Source organism: Hyaena hyaena, unplaced genomic scaffold (genome assembly GCF_003009895.1).
Source record: "Hyaena hyaena isolate Hyena2069 unplaced genomic scaffold, ASM300989v1 scaffold_606, whole genome shotgun sequence".
Classification (NCBI taxonomy): domain Eukaryota; kingdom Metazoa; phylum Chordata; class Mammalia; order Carnivora; family Hyaenidae; genus Hyaena; species Hyaena hyaena.
Window position 1 is genome coordinate 1,196,770 of NW_024081238.1, and position 26,344 is coordinate 1,223,113.

The window sequence follows — 26,344 nt, forward strand, 5'->3', positions numbered from 1 at the left end:
TTTAAGAAATGATTCATTTGAGTCTCAGATTATATCATCCACATAATATTTAACACAAATTCTGATTTATGAAAATTGGTTAAGCAATAGTTGAAACAATAACTGGAAGAACTGGATTCATAATGAAAAATTTGGAATCAATGTATATATTTTAATTTTAGGACTGTATTTTAACCACTGTTTTTTATACAAGTAGGATACACCAGTTTCCCTTCCTGACAGGTTATTCGAAATGTACGATCTGGTGTCTTTTTATAATATCCAGTTTTACATTCAAATTCAATAGTATCTCCTGTTTTAGAATAAATTTTTTGTGTGTGACTCCATCGTAACTGTATGTTATGTTTATCCATGGTTTCTTCTAATATCACACATGCGTCTGAAAGTATAAAAAATGAACATAAAACATTAAGTAGCATACAAATATTTTCCAAAGAATTTCAGACTTTTAAGTAGAATATTCTACACTGGTCAAGGGCTTCACTCTCAAACCTTTCCAAACCAACTCACTGAAAATCCATCATATAGATTTAAATCATTTTAAACAATTCAGGATATAAAAATGAGGGACTATGTTTAATGTGTAATAATTAAATATTATAATCAAAGATACAAATGTCAGTTATCATGGAAAGAGCTTTTATTAAAGAATCTGTTGCTGTTATGGCTTGAAGAAGCATGTTTCCAATTTCATTTCCTCACATGTTAATATTTGGTAGTCTGTCATTCAACAGAATGGTTGTTTGTTAATCCGTGAAAATTCTACAAATACAAATTCTGCAAATACGTCATATTCATTACACAGATTTTCCCAAGATCTATGAGAATGTTAAGATATTTACCTAAGCACTTTGGTGGCTCTGACCACTCTCCATGACTGCATGTTACACGCCTGTTTCCCTGAAGTTCATAGAAGGACTGACATTTGTACTCCACTGATAATCCTGGAGCGTACTCGGCTAATGGGAATGAGGTAATGTCTCCATTGGCAATAGGTGGAGGGGGCCCACACTTTCTTTTAGGGTCTAAAAAAAAACATAATTTGATTTATTGAAAAACCAAAGGAAATTACAGGTTAAAATAAAGCGATAAAAATATAGCTCAGTACTTATTATTGAGACCTGTGATTTCTGCTGACATAAATGATTCATTAAAGACATTTTAATCACTTTAAATGAGAGTTACACTTTTAAACCCTTCCTTTCAGCCCACATGAAAGCACACATAAAATATTAACAAATATGTCTGCTTTGCATTATTTCAGTATTAAAAAATGCTTTCCTTAGAGAATGTATGCTGAACAGCTGGAGAGCTTAAAGAAATACCTTTTTTTTCATATACAACATATTGTAATGTCTAGTGGATCTTTAGTCATTTTTATTGATTTTTCATTTATTTTTAAAATTTATATCCAAGTTAAATAGCATATAGTGCAACAATGATTTCAGGAGTAGATTCCTTAATGCCCCTTACCCATTTAGTCCCCCCCACTAACAACCCCTCCAGTAACCCTCTGTTTGTTCTCTATATTTAAGAGTCTCATGGGGTGCCTGGGTGGCTCAGTCGGTTGAGCGTCCGACTTCGGCTCAGGTCATGGTCTCAGGGTTTGTGGGTTCGAGCCCCGCATCGGGCTCTGTGCTAACAGCTAGCTCAGAGCCTGGAGCCTGCTTTGGATTCTGTGTCTCCCTCTCTCTCTGACCCTCCCCTGCTCATGCTGTCTCTATCTCTCTCTCAAAAATAAAAAAATAAAATATTTTTTAAAAAAAGAGAGTCTCTTTTGTTTTGTCCCCCTCCCTGTTTTTATATTGTTTTCGCTTCCCCTCCCTTATGTTCATCTGTTTTGTATCTTAAAGTCCTCATATAAGTGAAGGCATATGATATTTGTCTTTCTCTGACAGATAGCACTTAGCATAATACCCTCTAGTTCCATCCACATAGTTGATAAAGAAGATGTGGTATATATATACAATGGAGTATTACTCAGCAATCAAAAAGATTTTTTCATTTTTATTACAAAATAAATATCTATTCCTTTGATAACGTTCAAAGAATTACAAATTTGTATAATGTGGGAGGGAACTGCTGGCTTCCTAATCTGGACAAGATGAGGGAAAAACATTTCTGTGTATTCCTTTTGCGAAGTATGACTAAAAATCCTGAACATATTGTAAAAAGCAACATAAGACATATATAAGGCCTAGCAAGCAAGACAGAGACATTTCTGACAATACCTGAATTACTCCAGAGAAACACCATAGAAGAAACCTAAAACCACCCCTTTCTCCATCTTGCTCAACAAAGGCCAAGTAAGGAGCCTAGACTTCTACCTACACTCCTAGGGAATAAGATACTCTGCCCCTTTCCCATGGTGTTAGTAGAGGTCAAGTGGGAAGCCTGAACTTGTACCTTGAATGATGGTAGAGAGGACTTAATAAACAAAATATTTCAATAAAATACAGAGTTTTAAAACATAATACTCTAAATGTCCAGAATACAATCGAAAATCATTCATCAAAACAAGGACCAGGAAAATCTCAAAAGAGAAAAGAAAATAAACAGAAGACCACACTGAGATGACACAAATATTGGAATTATTAGAACATGGCTTTTAAAAATTCAAGAAAGTGGAACTCCTGGGTGGCTCAGTCAGTTAGGCATGTGACATCAACTCAGGTCATGATCTCACAGTTCTTGTGAGTTTGAGCCCCACATCCAGCTCTGTGCTGACAGCTCTAAGCCTAGAGCCTGCTTTGGATCTTGTATATGTCTCTCTTCTCCTTTCCCACTTGCATTCTCTCTCTCTCTCTCTCTCTCTCTCTCTCTCTCTCTCTCTCCCCCTCAAAAATAAATAATAAACAATTTTAAGAAAATAAAGAGTAAACTCACTGGATGGCCTCAGTAATAGATTACAGATGCCAGAAGGATAAATAAACTTGAATATAGAGCAATACAAATTATTCACTTTGGAAACAGACTGAAAAGAAGCCAACAAAAAAAAAAAAATAGAACTTCAGGGACCTACAGGAAGATAGCAAAGAGTAGATACTGAGGAAAAGAAAGAGGAAGGGTTTGGAGATGAAAAAAAATATTTCAAACAATAATGGCTGAAAATTTCCCAAATTGGTCATAAGACATAAACGTATATACCAAAAAAGTTGAGAAATCTCCAAACACATTAAACCCAAAGAAATTCATGCCAATATACATCATAATCAAACTGCTGAAAACAATTGAGGAAAGGAAAAAATACCAAAAGAAGCTAAATAGAAATTATGCAAACCTTTGGGAGAGAAAGGACATAGATATCAGTGGGGTGTTCATCTGTGACCACGGAGCCAGGAATAACTGTCAACCCCAAATTCTATTTCCAATGATACTATTCTAAAGGATTTAAGGGAGAAATGAATACATTCTGAGATAAAGGAAAACTGAGAGAATTTGCCTTCAGCAGACTTGTCCTTAAAGAATTTCTAAAGGAATTCTTTAAATAGAAAAGAAAAGATAACAGAAGAATTAAGACTTTGGGAAGGAAGAAAAAACAATGGAATTAATAAAAATGGGGGAAATAGAACAGACTTTTTCCTAGTTAGTTGGTTAAACTATGTTTGATGTTTGTATAAAATTACATCATTTGATACGATTTGATATTTGAGGAAAACCATATCACATGATAATGCATGTATAGGAAATACTTAAGAACTTTAATGTGGGGAGAGTAACTGGCCCTACGTGGAAGCCAGGTTTCCACATTTCACCTGATGTAGTAAAATGTCAATACCAGGGGGAATGATATGCTATATATGTTCATCTTAATACCTACAGCAACACTCATAAAACTATACAAAGAGATATGCTCAAAAACAATATCTAGATATCAAAATGAAATGAATTTAAAATGTTCTAGGGGCACCTGGGTGGCTCAGTAGGTTAAGTGGCCGACTTCAGCTCAGGTCATGATCTCACAGTTTGTGGGTTCGAGCCCCACATCAGACTTTGTGCTGACAGCTCAGAGCCTGGAGCCTGCTTCCAATTCTGTGTGTGTCTCTCTCTGTGTGTGTCTCTGTGTGTGTCCCTCCCCCACTCCTGCTTTGTCTCTTTCTCTCTCTCTTTCTCTCTCTCTCAAGATTAAATATTTTTAAAAAATTTTTTAAATAAATAAAATAAAATGTTCCAAAAATCCACAGGGAAGGCAAGAAAACAGGAATTAGAAACACAGGAAACACACACAAAACAAAACAATAAAATGGCTTACATGGTGCCTAATCTATCCATAATGACTTTAAGTGTAAATGGTTTAAATACTTCAGTTAAAAGACTGAAAATGGCAAAGTGGACAAATAAACAAGATTCAACTGTATGGCATGTAAAAGAAACTCACTTCAAACGTAGAAATATAGGTGGGCTCCAAGTAAAAGGCTGGAAAATATATGTGCCAGGCAAAAGTTGATTTGAAAAACTACAAGTGGCTAATATAAGATCTCTTTTGTTGGCTCCCTTTATTTCCTGAACTCTAAATATTAGCGTGTCCTATCACCAAGTTCTCCGACTTCTTTTTTGGTATACAGTAATTACCTGGACAAACTCAGCTAGTTATCTATCTTGAAATATAATCCACATGTTGAAGGAGCCTAAATTTATAGCACATTCTACGATCACACACCAGCTGCCTATTTTAGGTCTCAAAGTGGAATTTCTTGGGCTGTCAAATGTACTTAAAGTATCTTCAATACATTTACTCCCCAGGAAATAACTGTCTTAATGCTTATGATAGGGGAATTTTCCATGATTCTAACTGTTCTTTTAATCTGGTCAAACCTTTTATGAAACAAATATACTATATTATTTAGTTCAGTCTGAAAAAAATTGGATTTGAAATACCATCATTTTATTTGTATATTTAAAATATTCTATAAGAACTACTTCATTACATATTTATAGCAACATATTTTATCTTTAATATGTTCTTGAAAATTTGGAGATGAAATTATAAATAATAAAATTTGGAATGAAATAATCTTCCTTTGCACCTGAGGTAGTTCTGTCCAGGTTCCATTTAAATATACTACTTCTATTTCATCAAAGAATTCTAAAGGTTTGATGTATTCATAAGGTACTGTCTTATTAGATAGATACCTAAGTATCTTATTTTGTATAATAGTATTTTCTATTATGGGTGGATTCACACCAGAAACATCTGAATAGAAAATAAATATATCTCCAATGTAATTATAATGTGAGTAGCAAATCAACATATGGGATCTCAAATATATTTCAAGCAGGATTGAAAATCAATAGTTGTGGTACATGGGTCGGTTAAGCATCCGACTTCGGCTCAGGTCATGATCACATGGTTCACGGGTTTGAGCCCCGCATTGGGCTCTGTGCTGACAGCTAGCTCAGAGCCTGGAGCCTGTTTCAGATTCTGTATCTGCCTCTCTCTCTGACCCTCCCCTGTTCACGTTGTGTCTCTCTCTCTCTCTTTCAGAAATAAATTTTTAAAAAATTAAAGAAAATCAATAGTTGAACTGTCACTAAAAAAACATTTCTACTTATAATAAATTTACATGTAAGACTGAGGAAAATGAGATAAAACAATATTTTTTATAAGATTTAAGCTTCTAGACCTTACATTTCTCTCCCATCCATCACTAGAAGGTTGATAGATTTTTTTTTAATGTTTTATTTATTTCTAGGAGAGAGAGAGACAGCGTGGGCAGGGGAGGGTCAGAGAGAGAGGGAGACACAGACTCTGAAACGGGCTCCAGGCTCTGAGCTGGCAGTCAGCACAGAGCCTGATGCGGGGCTTGAACCCGCGAACCGCGAGATCATGACCTAAGCGAAAGTCCGACGCCCAACCGACTAAGCCACCCAGGCGCCCCAATAGACTTTTTGTAGAGGCCATTATAGATGAGAGTTTTCCTGGATATTTCCCTTTGAGTTTAGTAAAATAAATATTATATATAAATTAGATAAACTTTAAATGAATTTATAAACCACAAGAAAATTATTTTAAAAAGAGATTATTTGACATCGGAGTTTGGTTTACAATTATCCTGTTTTTGAATTGTAATTTTGGCCTTAGTAAAATAGACATAAATAGTCACTTCCTTAAAGACTAAATCAAGAATTTATTTACTTTGATTAAGACTTGGACATATTTCATTTGAGACAACATGGATGGACCTAAAGGGTATTAAGTAACGTGAAATAAATCAGACTGAGAAAGACAAATACAATATGATTCCACTCACAACCAAACTTTTAAAAAGTTTAATAAACAAAAAACAGGATCAGAACTATAAGCAAAAAGGACAAACTGACGGCTGCCAGAGGGAAGAGGGGTGGGAGGTTGGGTCAAAAGGGAGAAGGGGAGAGGGAAATACAGGCCTCCAATTATGGAACAAGTCACAGGAATAAAAAGCAAAAGCATAAGGAATACAGCCAATGACACTGTGATAACAATGTAATGTGACACATGGTAGCTCTACTTGTGAACATAGCATAATGTATAAACATGTTAAATCACTTAGTTGTACTCCTAAAACTAATGTAACATTATGTGTCAACTATACAGACAGACAGACACAGAGACAGACATATAAAGTAGGCTTTCTGTAGAAGCTGACAAGGTGACGTTAAAACTCAAAGAAAATGGAAAACAGCTAGGACAGAAACAGTTTTAAAAACTAATATGTTAGTTTTCTATTGCTGCTACAAGAGAAATCCACATATTTAGAGGCTTAAACAATACTAACTTATCATCTTCAAATGCTGTAGGACAAATTCTGATACAGATATTACTGTGCTAAAATCAAAGTGTTGGCAGGACTCTCTTTCTTTCCGGAGATTCCAAGGGAGAATCAGTTTCTTTGCCTTTTCCAGCCTCTCGATGTTACCTGCATTCCTTGGTTTATGGTCTCTTTCTCCGTCTTCAAAGCCAGCCTCTCTCTCTCTCTCTCTCTCTCTCTCTGACCTTTCTTTCACCTCACCATTCATTTTCTCTTCCTCTTTGTCTGTCTCCATCCCACTCCCTTTCCACATGATATTACCTCGAGCCCATTCAGATCATCCAAAATAAGTTTCCCATTTCAAGTCTCTTAACCTCAATAACATCTGCAAAGTTGCTTTCTCCATGTGAGGTACCATAATCACAGGTACCAGAGATCAGACATGGGCCATTATTCTGCGTTCTACAACTAGGAACAAATTGGAGGACTCACAAGGTAATCAAGGTAGGGCATAAAGATATGAGGATAAATATAAATATTAGTGGGAAAGACTTAAAGTCCATAAATTGACAAACACACATACCCCTATATTCAGTGGATTTTTTACAAATATGACAAGATATTCAGTGAGAAAATGATACCACTCCCAGCAAAGTGTGTAAATCAACTGAAAATCCATATGAGAAAAAAAAAAAAGGATGAACCCTAATCCATACACAAAATATCTGGAAATCAATCACAGACATGAATGTGAAAGTACATAAGTAAACTTTCTAGAAAAAAAAAAAGTATGGCAAATCTTTGCAACTTTGAAGTTGGAAAAATGTCCTATATAGGCCACAAAATTAAAAAAATAAAAAATTGATCAATTTGGATTTTATTGAAAGTTAAGGCATATGTTCCTGTAAATAAACTATTTGCAACTCAAAATACAAGACACAAATGTGAGAAAATATTTGCAAATTATGTACTTGATTAAAATAGTCGGGTAGAAATTTTAAAAATTATATAACCAAGATACTAAACTGACTGAATGCAATGAACACAAGGATGGAAGAAACAGAAACAAATAAGTGATACAGAAGATAAAGAGGGGAAGAAAAATATTAGATCATGAATGTAGTGATTATCTATATACTCCTTAGGGAAGTCAGCAATTCCATAAAGCACAATAACATTCATACCATAGGAGTCCTGAAGGAAGAGAGACAAAAAGGGACAGAAGTTTTATTTGAGCAAAGTATAGCTGAAAACTTCCCTAATGAGGAAGGAAACAGAGATCCAAATCCAGAAGGCACAGAATTCCCATCAAAATCAATAAAAGCAGGACAACACCAAGACATATTGTAGTCAAATATGCAAAATTCAGAGATAGGGAAAGAATCCAGAAATCAGCAAGGGAAAAGAAATCCCAACTTACAAGGGAAGACAAATAAAGTCAGCAGCAGATCTCTCCAAAGAAATATGGCAAGCCAGAAAGGAGTGTCATGATGTATTCAACACGCTGTATGGGAAAAATGTGCAGGCAAGAATACTTTGTCCAGCAAGGCTGTCATTCAGAATAGAAAGAGAGATAAAGAGTTTCCCAGACAAACAAAAACTAAAGGAGTTCATAACCACTAAACCAGCCATGCAAGAAATATTAAAGGAGACTCTGCATGGGAAAGAAAGGCCACAAGCAACAAAAATAGAAAGGAACAGAAAAAAATCTCCAGAAACATCAACTTTATAGGTAACACAATGACACTACATTCATATCTATCGATAATCACTCTGAAGGTAAATGGACTAAATGCTCCAATCAAAAGACAAAGGGTACCAGAATGGATAAAAACAAGACCCATAAATATGCTGCCTACAAGAGACTCATCTTTGACATAAAGACATCTGCAGATAGAATGAACTATCATGCTAATGGACATCAGAAGAAAGCCAGAGAAACCTTACTTATATCAGACAAACTAGATTTTGAACCAAAGACTGTAACAAGAGATGAGGAAGGGCATGATATCATAATAATGAGTCTATCCAACAAGATGATCTAACAATTGTAATTATTTATGTCCTCAACTTGAAGGCACACAAATATATAAATCAATTAATCACAAACACAAAGAAACTCATTGATAATAATAGTAGGCAACTTTGACACCCCACTTACAGAAATGGACAGACCATTTAACCAGAAAAATCAAAGAGAAAACAATGACTTTGAATGACACACTGGTCCAGATGAACTTAACAGATTTATTCAGAACACTTCATCCTAAAGTAGCAGAATATACATTCTTCTCAAGTGCACATAGAACATTCTCCAGAATAGGTCACATACTGGGTCACAAATCAGCCCTCAACAGGTACAAAAAGATTGAGATCATTCTATGTATATTTTCAGAACACAACACTATGAAACTTGAAATCAATCACAAGAAAAAATTTGGAAAGACCACAAATCCATGGAGCATAAAGAACACCCTACTAAACAATGAAATACATGGAAGCAAATAAAAATGAACGAATGACAGTCCAGAACGTTTGGGATGCACCAAAAGCGGTCATCAGAAAGAAGCAAGAAGTAAGGAAAGTCTCAAATACATAACCTAACCTTACGACTAAAGGAGCTAGGAAAATGAACAGCAAATGAAGCACAAAGGCAACAGAAAAAGGGAAATAATAAAGATTAGCACAGAAATAAATGATATGGAAACAAACAAAACAAAAAACAGAACAGATCAATAAAACTAGGAGCTGGTTCTTTGAAATAATTAGTAAAACTGATAAACCTATAGCCAGTCTTATCAAGAAGAAAAGAGAAAGGACCCAAATAAATAAAATCATGAATGAAAAGGGAGAGATAACAACCAACACTGCATAAATATAAAAGGTCATAACAGAAGAGTATAAAAATTATATTTCAACAAATTGAACCATCTGGAAGAGATGGGTAAATTCCTAGAAATACATAAATTACCAAAACTGCAACAGGAAGAAATATAAAATTTGAAAAGATCCATAACCAGCAAACAAATTGAATCAGTAGGGGCTCCTGGATGGCTCAGTCGGTTAAGCATCCGACTTCAGCTCAGGTCATGATCTTACAGTCGTGGGTTCAAGACCCACATTGGGCTCTATGCTGACAACTAGGTCAGAGCCTGGAGCCTGCTTTGGATTCTTTGTCTCCCTCTCTCTCTGACCCTCCCCTGCTCACGCTGCCTCTCTCTCTCTCTCTCTCTCTCTCTCTCAGAAATAAATAAAACATTTTTTTAAAAATTTTTAAAAAAGAAATTGAGTCAGTAATCAAAAATCTCCCAACAAAAAGTCCAGGTGACTTCACAGGGAATTCCACCAGGTATTTAAAGAGTTAATGCCTATTTACCTTAAATTGTTCCAAAAAATAGAAACAGAAAGACAACTTCCAAACTCATTCTACAAGGCCAGCATTATCTTGATTCCAAAACCAGACAAAACCCCACTAAAAATGAGAATTACAAGCCAATATCCCTGATGAACATGGATGCAAATATTCTCAACAAGATATCAGCAAATAGAATGCAAGAGAACATTAAAATAATTATTCACTATGATCATGTGAGGTTTACTCCTGGGCTCTAGTGCTGGTTCAATATTTGCCCATCAATCAGTATGATATACCAGATTAATAAAAGAAAGGATAAGAATCATATGATCCTCCCAAAAGATTTAGAAAAAGCATTTGACAAAATACAGCATCCATTCTTGATTAAAAAAAAAAACAAAAAACAGAGATAGAGGGAATTTACATCAATATCATAAAGGCCATATATGAAAGCTAATATCATCTTCAAAAGGGAAAAACTTAGAGCTTTTCCTCTAAGGTCAAGAACCAGACAGGGCTGTCTACTCTTCTCACCATTGTTATTTAACATAGTACTGGAAGTCTTAGCCTCATCAATCAGACAACAAAAAGAAATAAAAGGCAACCAAATCAGCAAGGAAGAAGTCAAACTTCTACTTTTTGCAGGTGGCATGATATTCTATGCAGAAAACCTGAAAGACTCCAAGAAAAAATTTCTAGAACTGATACACAAATTCAGCAACATCACAGGACACAAAATCAACATAAGGAAATCTGTTCTATTTCTATATGCCAATAATAAAGCAGCAGAAAGAGAAATCAAGGAATTGATCACGTTTATAATTGCACCAAAAACCATAAGGTAACCTATGGTTACCTATAAACCTATAAACCTAACCAAAGAGGTAATAAAAGTTCTGTACTCTGAAAACTATAGAACATTTATGAAAGAAATTGAAGAGGACACAAAGAAATGGGAAAGCATTCCATGCTCATAGATTGGAAAAATAAACATTGTTAAAATGTCTATACTGCCCAAAGCAATCTACACATTTAATGCAATCCCTATCAAAATAGAAGAGGTTTTTTCACAGAACTAGAACAAACAATCCTAAAATTTGTATGGAACCACAGAAGACCCTAAATAGCCAAAACAATCTTGAAAAAGAAAAGAAAAGCTGGAGGCATCACCTTTCTGGATTTCAAGCTATAGTCATCAAGCTGTATCATCACGACAGTGTGGTACTGGCACAAAAACAGACACATAAATCAATAGAATAGAATAGAAAACCCAGAAATGGACCCACAATTCTATGGTCAAATTATCTTTAGCAAAGCGAGAGATAATATCCAATGGAAAAAAAGATAGTCTTCTCAACACATGTTGTTGAGAAAACTGGACAGCAACATGCACAAGTATGAAACTGGACCACTTTCCTACACTGTACACAAAAATAAATTCAAAATGAATGAAAGACCTAAATCAGAGACAGAAAATCATCAAAATTTTAGAGAAAAACACTGGCATCTATCTCCTTAACTTTTTAAGAGACACATGTCTGGAAACTTCAGCAAAAATGAACTATTGGGACTTCTAGATAAAGTTTCTATATAGCGAAGGATACAGCCAACAAAACTAAAAGGCAACCGATGAAATGGGAGAAAATAGTTGCAAATGACATATCAGATAAAGGGTTAGTATCCAAAATCTATAAAGAATTTATCAAACTGAACACCAAAAAAACAAATAATCCAGTGAAGAAATGGGCAGAAGACATGAATAGACATTTTTTCCAAAGAAGACATCTAGATGGCCAACAGACACATGAAAAAAATATTCAACACTGCTCATCATCAGGGAAACACAAATCAAAACCACAATGAGATATCACCTCATAACTGTCAAAATGGCTAAAATTAACAACACAGGAAACAACAGATATTGGTAGCAGATATGATGAAACAGTCTGGAGAGTCCTCAAAACATTAAAAATAGAACTACCCTACAACCTAGCAATTGAACTATGAGTTATTTACCTAAAGGATACAAAATACTGATTCAAAGAGGCACATGTACCCGAATATTTATAGCAGCATTATCAATGATAGCCAAATTATGAAAAGAGCCCAACACCCATCAACTGATGAATAGATAAAGAGGAGATAATAGATATATATATATACCGAAAATGGATAAATAGATATATATACAGTAGAATATTACTCAGCCATCAAAAAGAATGAAATCTTGCCATTTGCAAGGATGTGGATAGATCTAGACAGTATTATGTTACATGAAATTAGTTAATCAGAGAAAAACAAATATCATATGATTTCACTCATATATGGAATTTGAAAAACAATACAGATGAACATAGGGCAAGGGGGAAAAAAAGAAGGCAAACCATAACAATACAGAACAAACTGAGGGTTGCTGGAGGGGAGGTAGGTGGAGATTGGGTTAAAGAGCAATGGGTATTAAGGAGGGCATTTGTGATGAGCACTGGGTGTTATATGTAATTGATGAATCACTAAATTCTACTCCTGAAACCGATATTACGCTATATGTTAACTAGCTAGAATTTAAAGAAAGACTTGAAAAAAATTGGCCAGTCTGTATTTCATCAAAGGCTAAAACATCTGTTACTGAAAATTAACTGTTAGAAACACAAAAGACAAGACACAGAATGTGAGAAGATATTTGCAAATTACATATCTGATAAAGGAATTCTATCACAACTATTTAAAGGACTATTATAACTGAATTATAGGACAAATTACCCAATTAAAATTGGGGGAAATTCAACATTTCGCAAAAGAATATGTAACAATGGCTAGTAGGGGTGCCTGGGTGGCTCAGTTGGTTAGGTGTCCAATTTTTGGTTTCAGCTCACGTCATGATCCTGTAGTTTTGTGAGTTCAAGCCCTGCATTGGGCTCTGTGCTAGCACTGCAGAGCCTGCTTTGGATCCTCTCTCTCCTTTTCTCTCAGACCCTCCCCCAGTTGCACTGCCTCTGTCTCTTTCAAAATAAATAAGGAAAAATTAAAAATTAAAAAAAAAAGGTCAACAAACAGATAAGCAGGTACTCACCATCAGTGACTAACCTGGAAAGTAAAATTGCAGCACAATGACATACCACTATACATGCATCATTGTGGTTAACAAACATCCTGTTTGTTAGTAAAGATGAGAATCAACTAGAACTCTCAAACATTGATGACGGAAATGTAAAATGCTACCGTCAACTTGGAATTCAGTATGGCAGTCACTCATGAATTTATTCACACAAACATCAAGTAACCAAAAAGTTTCCCTTTTAAGTATTTGTCCAAGAAGTAGTAAATATATGTTCAAAGACTTAAATTTAAATGTTCATAAATAGCTCAACCATAAGGGCGCCTGGGTGGCTCAGCCAGTTAAGCATCCAACTTTGGCTCAGGTAATGATCTTACAGTTTGTGAATTTGAGCCCCGTGTTGGGCTCTGTGCTGACAGCTCAAAGCCTGGAGCCTGCTTTGGATTCTGTGTGTGTCTCTCTCTCTGCCCCTCTGCCTCTCACGCTCTGTCTGTTTCTATACATAATAATAATAATAATAATAATAATAATAATAATTTTAATAAATAAAAAATAGCTCAACCAGAATTGCCAAAACCTAAAGTGTTTTGTTGGAAACATTCCAAAATTGTGTCTAGCTTCATTGAGATTGTGGTTACATACATGTACACATTTGTCAAATTACTGGCCTGCACACTGATATGTGTCACTTATATTATATATAATTCATATCTGAAGAAAGACGATTTTTAAAATGAGCATGTGGAAACTAAACATAGTTTAGTGATTACTGATTTAGTGACGAGAAGAAAAAGGCCAAAGCAATCTGTCTAAATAAAAAATAAAAAGTGAAAATACATGGAATTATGAGAAAAATCAAGCCAAATACCAAGAAGCTCCAGACAGAATGAACAGAAAAAAACTAAGACATAAAGACAAAAATAGCACAAGGAATGAGTGACATCAGTAAGATGGCCGAAAAGAGATTTCTCATAAATCCCTCCTCCCAGTAATTACCAAGTGGCATCTATCCATAGGCAAAAGTGCCTTTTATGGGAGATATAGGATCCAGGTAGGAGACTGTGAAATCCTGGTGCAATCTAAGAACAAGGAGAGCTGCTTGAGAAGATAGTCTGCACCCAGGCAGCCAGCTTACCACCCATCACCCCAGCTGGAATTGCAGAAACAGCTCTATAACCCTAAGGACTGGGCTACAGACCCATTTGACTTTGACCCTGTAACCAGCACCACCCACCAAGGGATATGGGAGGTGTCTCACCCACCCATGCCTATAATAATAGGTACACAGACTTTGGCCCTGGCTCTGGACCCTGAAGCAGCCTGCGAATCAGCACCAGCCCCTCTCAGTCACAGTCCAGGATCTCCTAGAGAATGCCAATTTCAGCAATTACCCCTGGATAAGAAGACTTTGTAGACGTCCAGGAGTCTAGCAGAGAAATTCCAGCACATCGTTGCAGCCAAAGATCCAACACTGGTTATTTTGAAGTGGGTCAGTTTGGCTTTACCATTGAAATCTCTCCCAGTGTAAAGGAGAAGTGTAAAGAAAGAGCCTCAGAATTTTCTGCTTTCAAATATAATTTCCCTGTAATAAACAATAACCCTGTTGCAATTCAATTCAATATCCCCAGCCTGTGTAAATAATCCACGTCTATGCCTGTTAGCTCAATGACATGAGAGGCCCAAGATAAGAAATTTACCATCAACTTTCCATAAAAGGAAATATTGACTTGTCCCTAGGGAAAGCATTGTATCTTAGGGCCTACCCCCAAAACTAGCAGGGTACAAACTTTCAAGTCTGGAGAAAGAATGTTATTACTGAGTAAACATCTTAACCAATGTGGATAAACTGATAACCAAATACAATTCAATACTTGATCAAAAAAGAAAACATAATCAACAAAATTCTCATAAACATGAATGGAAGACAATTTCTTTGAGCAAACAAAAAAGAGTTGTGAGATATTATGCTGCCAACATGCATAATTCCGATTTACTTGCAACATTGTTAAAAGCTGTGATATGATTTATAACAAATCTATATTTAGTCTTTGTTCCCACATCTGGCATAGAGCTCCTAAATGCTTGGGATTTCCTAAATGATGAGTGTGATCAAGGTATCTTCAGTCATGTAAATAAGGTGACTTTTGGAAATACCAAGGATGGGGACTTGTCGCCAGAGGGACCAGCCCTGTCTTTAGAGGGTCAGAACCTTGCAGCCCTACCATCCTGACCCCCAGGGAGGGGAGAGGGGCTGGAGGTTGAATCCACTGCCAATGGCCAATGATTTAATCAACTAGGGCTATGTAATGAAGCCTCTATAATAACCCCAAAGGACAGGGTTTTGAGAACTTCTGGGATGGGGAACACATGGAGGTGCCCGGTGGGTGGTGAACTCAGAGAGGGCGTGGGAGCTCCATGCCCTTTACCACAGATCTTGCCCTGTGCACCCCTTTCATCTGGCTATTCCTGAGTAACAGCTTTTTATAATAAACTAGTAACCTAGTAAACAAAATGGAGTGTTTTTTTTTTTTAAATTCTGTGAGCTACCCTAGTAAATTAATTGAACCAGAGAAGGTCCTAGAAACCTCTGATCTATAGCTATTTGGTTAGAAGCACAGGGGACACGCTGAACTAGCAATTGGCTTGTGAAGGGGCTGGGGGAGGTCTTGTAGGACTGAGCCCTCAATCTGTGGGATTTTATGCTATCTCCAGGTAGATAGTGTCAGAATTGAGTTGAATAGTAGGACGCCCTGCTGGTGTTGAGTCATTGCTTGGTGGTGTGGAAAAAACACACACATATCATAATAGAAAAGATTATCACACCAGTTGAACAAATTTCAGTTCAGCAAATTTCAGTCTGGATTACAAAAAGACCTCCATAGATGTAAGGTAAAAGCCATATACGATAACTGAAAATATCAGTTTTACAATTTGCTTTTGCACAATTAAAATAAAGCCAGTTTTCTCATCTCCCTGTGTTTCCTTTCCATATACCATCCACTCCTGATGGATGAGGGAGCATAATACAAGCTGAGGGCTTCTTTTAACGTATTGCTATATTATGTTAAATTATTAGGGATTATATACAAAATATACTATATATCAAAGAAGCAGCACAATATGTAATATCAAGACTCATGTGATTCTGAGGAAATAAATAATTCATTGGTGAAATTCTAATCATACCATTCAAAACTGAAGGAGAAATGAAGACATGGAACAAAAGCTAAGGGGATTTGTTATAAGTGAAGGTCACTATTAGGTAACTATAGGTAATAAAGGTAAATGTAAAAGCCATTTTTAGGGGTGCCTGGGTGGCTCAGTCGGTTAAGCGTCCATCTTCAGCTCAGGTCATGATCTCATGGTTCATGGGTTTGAGCCCTACATCAGGCTCTGTGCTGACAGCTAGCTCAGAGCCTGGAGCCTGTTTCAGATTCTGTATCTCCCTCTCTCTCTGACCCTCCCCTGCTCACGCTCTCTCTCTCTCTCTCTCTCTCTTTTCTCTCTCTCTCTCTCAGAAATAAAACATTGAAAAAATAAATTAAAAAAATTTTTAAAGCCATTTTTATTATATTTGTGTTTTTAAATTATTTTCCTTGGGGCATCTGACTGGCTCAGTGGCTGAGTGTCCAACTCTTGATTTTTGGCTCAGGTCATGATCTCACAGTTGTGGGATCAAGCAGCCCCACATCAGGCCCTGTGCTCAGCATAGAGCCTGCTTATGATTCTCTCCTTCCCACTCTCTCAGTCCCTCCCCCACTTGCATGCACACACACATTCTCACTCTCTTTCTCAAAAAAATTAAAATAAAAATGTTAATTATTTTTCTTATATGATTTAAAAGACAAATACATGAAACAATAATTATAAATGTAAATCAATGGAAATACAATGGACAAAGACATACTGTGTGATGATAACATATAAAGGAAAAGGAATGAAGATCTATAGAAGCAGATTTTTAGATATTACTGAAGGTTGGCTGGTACTAACTGAAACTAGGTAGTCATAAATTTAAGATGTAATTTGTCATTCCCAAAGAAACCACTCAAATAATCCCTAAAAAATAGAAAGAAAAGTAAATGAAAAGGGAATCAGACTGGTTCAGTATTAAAAACTCCATTAAACATTTTTTGAAAAAGCGTTAAAGATAAAAAAGATAGGCTACATACCAAAATTAAACACCAAATGGCAATGGTCAGAACTTTGTTGTCAGTAACTACTTTAAGGGGATTAAACTCTCCAATTAAAAAGCAGACTTTGGGAGAAAGGATTTTAAAAATGGGAATCACATATATGCTGTCTATAAGAAATGCTTTATTTCCCCCCCTTTATTGAGATATACTTGACAAATAACATTGTATAAGTTTAAGGTTTACAACATGATGATTGGATACTTGTGTATATTGTGAAATAATTGCCACAAAAAGGTTAACACATATATCACCTTACATAATTACTTGGGTGGAGTGTGTGTGTGTGTGTGTGTATGTGGTGAAAATATTTATGATCTGTTCTTTAGCAACTTCCAATATTGTTTATAGTACAGTGTTGTTAACTAGGGTCACCATCCTGTACATTAGATCCTCAGAATTAATTTATCTCATAACTGGTGATTTGTACACTTTGATCAACATCTCCCTATTTTCCTCAACCCCCAGTCCCTGGCAATCACCATTCTACTTTCTGTCTCTATGAGTTTGGCTTTTTTAGATTCTACACACACACAAGATCATAGAGTATTTGTGTTTCCTATTCAACTTAGTTCGCAAAGCACAATGCCTTCAAGGTCCATTCATATTGTTGCAAATGGCAGGATTTCCTACTTTTCTGGGGATGAATAATGCTCCATTATATACCACATTTTCTTTATTCATTCATCCATGAGTGGAAACTTACATGACTTCTACCTCTTGAAAATTGTGAATACTGTTGGTATGAACATGCGGGTGGCAGATATCTCTTCAAAATCATAATTTCATTTCCTTTGGATATATACTCAGTAGTGGAATTACTGGATCACATGGTATTTTTACTTTTAGTTTTTTGTGGGGTCTCCATACTGGTTTCGATAGCAGCTATACGAATTTACATTCCCACCAACAGTACACAAGTTTCCCTTTTCTCCACATTCTCAACAACATTTGCTATCTCTTGTGTTTTTGATAAATACCATTCCATCAAGAATGAGGTGATACTTCATTGTGATTTTTATTTGCAGATTTTTTTGTGCATGAACAAATTGTCAGACCCAACTTGTTTACATATTGTTTATTTCCATATATATATAGAATATATATGGAAATATATAGAGAATATATATGGAAATATATATATATATCCCCTGGAATTTCTTAAGATTCTTTTTAATTTTTTTGTTTTCCATTTTTTAAAAGTATAGTTGACATACTATAATATTCAACCTGTATCAGACAGTCCAATTCTCTCTTTCTACATTGCAAATAACATAAACTAAAATGCCAGAAAAATATTTATTTTCTCCATTTTATTGTACCCCAGAGCATGCGACATCTAGATTCTCCTTACTGGCACTCCTCCCTTCTCTTCTGGATCACTCCAGATTCATTTTCAAAATCACAATCATAATGATCTTGTTTTAAACTCATTTTGTGTCACTTGCCTGCTTAAAATCTCCCAGAGGTTTCCAATTGCGCACAGACTAAAATCTGCAATGTAATTTATGGCCTATAACTTCTAAATTAATTAATTCAACACTTCACCTCATTATGGGCCAGCTACATTGGCTTCCTTGTTTAGCTTCAAGGAGTCCAAACCTTTTGATGCCTTAAGGCTATTAATCTCTCCAGATGCCAACCTTTTCCTGAAGGTTGGAAAAGATTCAAAAACTATCTTATGTGAAATATGACCTTCCTCAAGTCACTATTAATATTATATTTTATAATGTGCATGATTTTTAATCTTTAACTTTCTATTTTTTTTAAATTATTATCTTCACTGTTGGTTTTCCACATGAGATAATATTCTATGAGTAATGAGATACTGACTCTTGGAGAGCATTGATTTCCAACAGTTTTAGTAGTGCTTGGCATATAAAAGTTCACAATAAATATTGATCAGATGAATTAATAATGAATGGGGAAATATAGAGGACTAGAATAGATACTGTTCCCTTAGAGACTTTGACTATGTTTTAGGAATCTTATTAGGGGTGCCTGGGTGGCTCAGTTGGTTAAGCATCCAACTTCAGCTAAGGTCAGGATCTCACAGTTTGTAGGTTCGAGCCCCGCATCGGGCTCTGAGCTGACACCTAGCTCAGAGCCTGGATCCTGCTTCAGATTCTGTGTCTCCCTCTCTCTCTGACCCTCCCCTGCTCATGCTGTCTCTCTCTCTCTCTCTCTCTTTCTCAGAAATAAATAAAACATTTTTTAAAAGGGAATCTTATTATTCCTGAGACCGTCATTCAAGTATGAAGACCTCCAACTCAACTTCAGCTCCAATATATTCCTATTTTTGACATCCTTTTTTATGAAGGAGTTTTCTATGTTATAAATTATATTCTGGGAATCTAAATTTCAGAAGTGCAAAGTTCTAACAATGTGGAAATTATCAATACATCTGTGCTACTCTTTAAATGATGTAAATTTAGCATTTGCCAAAACAGATAAATGCCAAGTAGCTATGTTTTTCCTAGCAATAAGATATTGCAAATGTGGCATTTTAACTATCACGCTTTGTAAAATCTAGTGTATTCTCGTGTTATGTCAACTGATTTTGCATAATTTCATTATAAACATTAAATCTGTGTCACTAAAACATGCAGTACCTTTCAAAAATTTTCATTATGCTCTTGATCAGTGTTTTCTAATATTGCCTACATCGAATTCATGTAAATGGACAAAATGATTTTCTAGTGATTATCCAGAGACTTTCATATCTATGCAGACACAAATGAAACCCTAAAACTATAAAGGTAAAAATAGCAACAACCCAAGACTGCATATGTTTCATGATGTTATTTCTTCGTAAAATAAAAAAGAATACAGGATCCCAAAGGACGGTATTTTACTTACCTATCGATCTGCATTTAGGAGGGGTGGACCAGCCACTCTCTGTACATGTGATGTTGCTCTGATTATTTAGAAGGTGGTAGCCCGCACCACAGACAATTTTCACACTGTCACCTTCCTGATGTGTTCGTCCTGAAGATCCAGAATGACCATTTTCCACCCAAGGGAAAAAGCACTGTCCTAAAAACCCAAAAGATGACTAATATAAATCTTGCAGTGAAGGAGTATTTGGCAAGCTTCAAAAGAGAAATCAGGCACAAAAATTCGTTTCTTAAAAATGAGTTCATGAGGGGCACCTGGATGGCTCAATCGGTTGGGCAACTGGCTTCAGCTCAGGTCATGATCTCATGGTTCGTGGGTTCGAGCCCTGCATTGGACTCTGTGCTGACAACTAGCTCAGAGCCTGGAGCCTGTTTCAGATTCTGTGTCTCCCTCTCTCTCTGGCCCTCCCCTGCTCACACTGTCTCTCTCAGAAATAAATAAAACATTAAAAAAAATTTTTTTAAATGAGTTCATGCAAGTTAAAAAGAAAAGAATAATATGTAATGTCATCAATCATCATGTGTATACATAAAATATTCTACACTTGTAAAATTCCATTAGATATCAGAAAAGTTAGTTTTTGTTTCTCATTTGATGGTCTAAATTGCTTTCTGAAGGAGATGACTTTTTATCTCTTTTGCCTCTTTTGCTTTTCTCTTTCATGACTCTGTCTTCTTTACTTCTCTGCTTTTCTCTGTACTCATATAGAGAGTAAGGCAGATATAATTTTAAAAAACAAAGATGTGTGAGGCGCCTAAGTGGCTCAGTTGGTTGAGCATCCAACTTCATTCAGCTCAGGTCATGATCTCACAGTTGGTGAATTCAAGTCCCACGTGGGACTTTGTGCTGTCCACTCAGAGCCTGCTTCAGATTCTGTGTCTCCCTCTATCTATGTTCCTTCCCCACTTGCATTCTGTCTCTGTCTCTCTCTCTCAAAAATAAATAAATATTAAAAAATTTTTTAAAAACCCAAAGATGTGATTAAATGAAAAACACAAAATTGAGGATAATAGTAAACAAAATGCTTCTTGGATATTGGAAGAAACAGCACATTTTGAATCAGATATTACACATAACAATAAACTCTCTTGAGAAAACCTACTACATTCATACAATTACCAATGAGTATGTTTAAATTAAATACTAGCAGTTGACAGTATTGACCACCAGTATTTAAAATGAAAATATTTAGGGGTTCCTGGGTGGCTCAGTTGGTTAAGCCTCCAACTTCGGCTGGGGTCATGATCTCACAGTCTGTGGGTTCGAGCCCCTCATCAGGCTCTGTGGTAATAGCTCAGAGCCTGGAGCCTGCTTTAGATTCTATATCTCCCTCTCTCTTTGCCCCTCTCCCACTTGCTCTCTGTCTCTCAAAATAAAAATAAAAGACATTAAAATAAATAAATAAAATGAAAAGATTTAGATATTCCACAAAAGTTTATATCTTTTTTTTTTCTGATTTGATTTCCACAAACAGCTTCTTATAAAAGGAGGAAACACTATTTTGCCTTTGCTGGTTCTTCTAAACCCTGACTTTATGACTGTCTAAACTCTGTGACCCCTCCCCAGCCCCTTCTCCACTCACTGAACACACTGAATAATTCATCCAGACAAGTCAGGGTATTTACTCACTGATACACTTTGGCGTTGGTGACCATCCTTCCTCTGTGCAGGTTATTTTAGTCCAGAGTGATTGTGAAGGAGATGCAAAGCTGTGATCACACGAGTAGTAGAAATACTTTCCCAGAGCAACTGGGAAGGTTTGTTTATATCTGTCTTCATCATATATGTTTCCATGTTTTATTTCTGGAAAATCACAAGTTCTTCCTTACGAAAAAAAAATAGTATCATACATGAGTAACTCTACTTTAATAATCAATTGAGGAATTTATGATTCCATTTAAATTAATTGTTCCACTTGTATTTGTGATTCAAGAGCTGAGACAATCTATAAGAATACAAAAATATGTGAGGCATTTGGGTTGAGTTCTTCAGAAGTATTTCTGGGATTAAGATCACACAGAAAAAGGTAAACACCGAGGAAGACAATAAAAGTGGGTCTATCCAGCGAGTTTCCCAGGTCTAAGAACTTTGCTCCTGGTGGGACGCTCATACTATCTGTAGTTCTCCATTCACTTCCGGTGTCTCTTCTTCCAAAATCTTCCGCAGATCTACCCTCAGAAATCGTAGCCACTTCCATCCCTCTTCTCCTACTCTAGACAACTCTAGTATCCCAATTACATAGGATATACTAACATACACACATATGAAACTATAATTATAAATTGGGTGTCTTAAATAAGAGAAATTTATTTTCTTGTAATTCCAGAAGCTAGAAGTCCGAGATCAGGTATTAGCAAGGGATGGTTTCTTCTGTGGCATCTCTCCCTGGTTTGTAGGTGGCCTCTTTTCCCTGTATCTTCACATCTTCTTCCCTTTATATGTATGGGTCCTAATTTCCAGTTTTATTAGGTGAGGGCCCACCCGGATAACCCTGACTTAATTTCCTCTTTAAAGACCCTGTCTCTCTTAGGTCCTGGGAGTTGGGATTTCAGCATCGGAATTTTGCAGAAACACAATTCAACCCATGCCACTAAACACACAAAGAGGTATTCTATTGGGACTCCTGGGTGGCTCAGTCCGTTAAACATGAGCTCAGGTCATGATCTCACGGTTCGTGGGTTTGAGCCGGTGTCGGGCTCTGTACTGACAGCTCAGAGCCTGGACCCTGCTTCAGATTCTGTGTCTCCCTCTCTCTCTGACCCTCCCCTGCTCATGCTGTCTCTCTCTCTCTCTCTCAGAAATAAATAAAACATAAATAAAAAAAGATGCATTCTATCTACAAAACAGTGTACTTGCACCAAGCGGGTTCATGTCTCCTTTGAGAAACATTGGTACAACCCAAACTTATAGGGCATTCTTCTTAAAAGCTACTTCCAGAAAAGAGTTCAGTGAATGAGGATAGTTTTAACTGGAAGGGATACTTTGTTGTATTGTTCTTTTTGCTGTTGCTAGGAAAGGAAATTGCCTGAATATAGTCTTAAATAGCATAGAAAATAAATTACTAAAATACCTTCTAGTAAATTCAGGAGTAAAGCATAGTGATTTATGTCCTATTCATAAATACTGTAATGAATTGCCCTAAAGCACATTAGAGATTTCATTTACAATCATCTGGAAATGAGAAGCTTTGATTTTAAAAGAAACTTTAAAAGATATCATAATGATGAATTTGTAAAGATGTTAAGGAAGGAGACAAATGTAGTTATATAAATAAAAATCTTAAAGATTTTTATACACGTAAGAGAAAGCTAGCTATTAGAACTGATACACAAAAAGAAATAGCTCTCTAAAGACAAGTTTAAAAATCTACCAATTATGTTTGTTATAAGTTATAATTTTTAATACATAAGGATTGGATGCAGAGATATAAGCTAGAAAATATATTACTCCAAAGGTGTAAACAAATCAGTGCTACAGTTAGTGCTCTGAAAATTTTTATTTAGCCAATATTTACCAGTGGACTCAGAGATGTAAATTAAAATTTATTGTCTTAATGCTAATTTTGTTGAAATATTAAATTGATCATCATTGCTTATCACAGCTTTATTAACGTATAATTAAAATACAGGAAACTGCATGTATTTGAAATGTCTGATTTAATAAGTTCTTTTGCGTGAGTGACTGGGGATATCAGTTTTCTCCAAATAAAACATCATTTACTTTATTTTACTAAACTACTAGTTTATGACAAATACATATTCTATACTGTAAAGATAGATATTTTTAGGTTTTAAGTAGTTTTAATTAATATGTATATACACATATACTTAAAAACATTAAATATCCACATATTGTGAATAATAACACTGACTTCACTACTTGTTCAAATCCAAAATATTTTAGAATGACTTTACCCCCACCAAAAAGTATCCTTTTGTATTGATAGAAATTGCTATTAAGTGTTGATCATTACTGATTAATTCAGATTTTTAAGTGGTCCTCAATAGTTTATAAATATGACAGATATTTTACTTTCCCTAAATTTAAGCAGTCTTGACCTACGAATTCATGAAACTATCATCATATACAAGATTATGAAGATATCCATTGTTCCCAAAGGTTTTCTTCCATTAAAAATAAGAAACCTTGGGCTGCTTGTGTGGCTCAGTTGGTTATGCATCTGGGACTCTTGATTTCAGTTCAGGTCATAATCTCACAGTTCATGAATTCAAGCCCTGCACAGGGCTCTGCACTGACAGTGTGAAGCCTGCTTGGGATTCTCTATCTCCCTTTCTCTCTGCTCCTCCCCTGCTTGTGGCCTCTCTCTCTTTCTCAAAATAAACAAAAAATAAGTAAATAAATAATAAAAATAAATAAAAATAAGAAACTTCCATAAATTTTGAAGTCAGAATCTCACTCTTCTTGTGACATATTGCCTAAAGTTGTGTGAGCATACTCACAATATTTCCATAATCAGCATTGAGAGTCCTTTTTTCTGTGAAACTTAAGAAACAGAAAAAAGTATTTATTTTCCCCTTAGATAAACATGAGGTAATTTTCCTTAAAAAGTTATCCCATTATGGTATCACAATACTGACCTTTCTATTAGTAAATTCATTAAAAAATACAGACACATGTATGGAAACCAATTTGACAATAAACTATTTGTAAAAAAAAAATACAGACACATGAAACTAGATATGATATGCAGTTACATTTAAGAGGGAAATTCAGTATTCAGATCTTGTTGCAACTTACCTTGTCCAAGAGCACAGGAAACCCGCAAAGTGAGAATGATACTGATTAGTAACAGCATGTTAATTATCTCCAATGATATATCAATACAAATATTCCAGTTGTGCTGTTTGTGGTTTCAAATCCGTTTTATTAGCAGTTATCAAGTGTGATGTATTTAAGTGCACTACCATGAAGCCTGTTCATTGAGGTTACTTAGTAAATATCAAAGTTCAACAGAGTTTGCAAAATCCCTCAATTCCTGTTAGTGGTTTCACAATAATTTCTTGAATTCATTCCCTGATATGTACTTGTACACCTTTCTTTAGGGACAGTAATAGGTTAGCTCCAAAAGTGATAAAACACACTAAACTTTAAACTCCTATTGAAAATCGGTAAGGCTCTTTCTCAACCAGATGAAACATATGCAAATAACTGAATCTCTGTCATTGTATTTTTCTCTTACTCTTTACTTATGTTCATTACTTCATTACTCAGTGGTCTATGAAAACCAGTGTATATATTTGGACCTTATTCCATTATCTGTATATTCTTATGCTTAAGAAAACACTGCTTGATTCTTAAACTCACAGATTACACTACAGAGTGCAAGAGTTTCAGCATATTCTTGGCATTTAAATATCCTTTAACTAACATGTTTTAGGGCACGTTTTATTTTAGGGGTACAATATATTCAGAGGCATGCAGTGATTTCCCTCTTGTTTTAGGAATATAACTTAAACGCCCGCACAGCTGTCCTTTCACTGATTTATTAAATGCATTTGTTCAAATTTTTTTCAGACATACAGGCATATTTACATATTTGTAGCTAATTATATTTGTCATCTTCTAAGGTACAATTACTTAATATAAGAGCATTGTTTTCAAGCAGATAATTAATATGGAAAACATATTATTACTATAAAGGAGGAGAAAATAAATCAGTCATCACTGTGACTTTTAATGCATTGAAATTTGTTTATTTTCTTACTATAACTACATAGTTTTAAAATAGTAAAAAATTTAGTAATATATACAACTAATACTTCCAGAAGAGCAAAATAGCTTATATTAAAGTGAACCTAGGGGCACCTGGGTGGCTCAGTTGGTTAATCATCCCACTTTTGGTTTTGGCTCAGGTCATGATCTTGCGGTTTGTGAGTTCAAGCCCCACATCAGGCTCCATCCTGACAATGTGAAGCCTGCTTGGGATTCTGTCTCCCTCTCTCTCTCTTCCCCTCCTCTACTCTCTCTGTCTCTCACTCTTTCAAAAATAAATAAATAAATAAATAAATAAATAAAATAATATTTAAAAATAACAAACTGAACCTCCTACAAATAACAAGTATAAACACAAATTACAAAAATGAACTGCTTGAGT

The 26,344-nt window shown here is 35.4% G+C and overlaps 1 protein-coding gene across 1 annotated transcript; it reads right to left on the bottom strand.

Moving 5' to 3' along the window:
- Position 1: 1 nt before the first annotated feature.
- On the bottom strand, positions 2 to 25,045 carry CFHR2 (complement factor H related 2). The gene is made up of 5 exons (XM_039257196.1): positions 24,984 to 25,045; positions 21,859 to 22,049; positions 20,191 to 20,367; positions 843 to 1,025; positions 2 to 379 (listed from the first exon to the last, which is right to left on the bottom strand). The coding sequence occupies exons 1-5, from the start codon at positions 25,043 to 25,045 to the stop codon at positions 171 to 173; spliced, it is 822 nt and encodes a 273-aa protein (XP_039113127.1). The 3' UTR covers positions 2 to 170.
- Between the last annotated feature and the right edge of the window lie 1,299 nt (positions 25,046 to 26,344).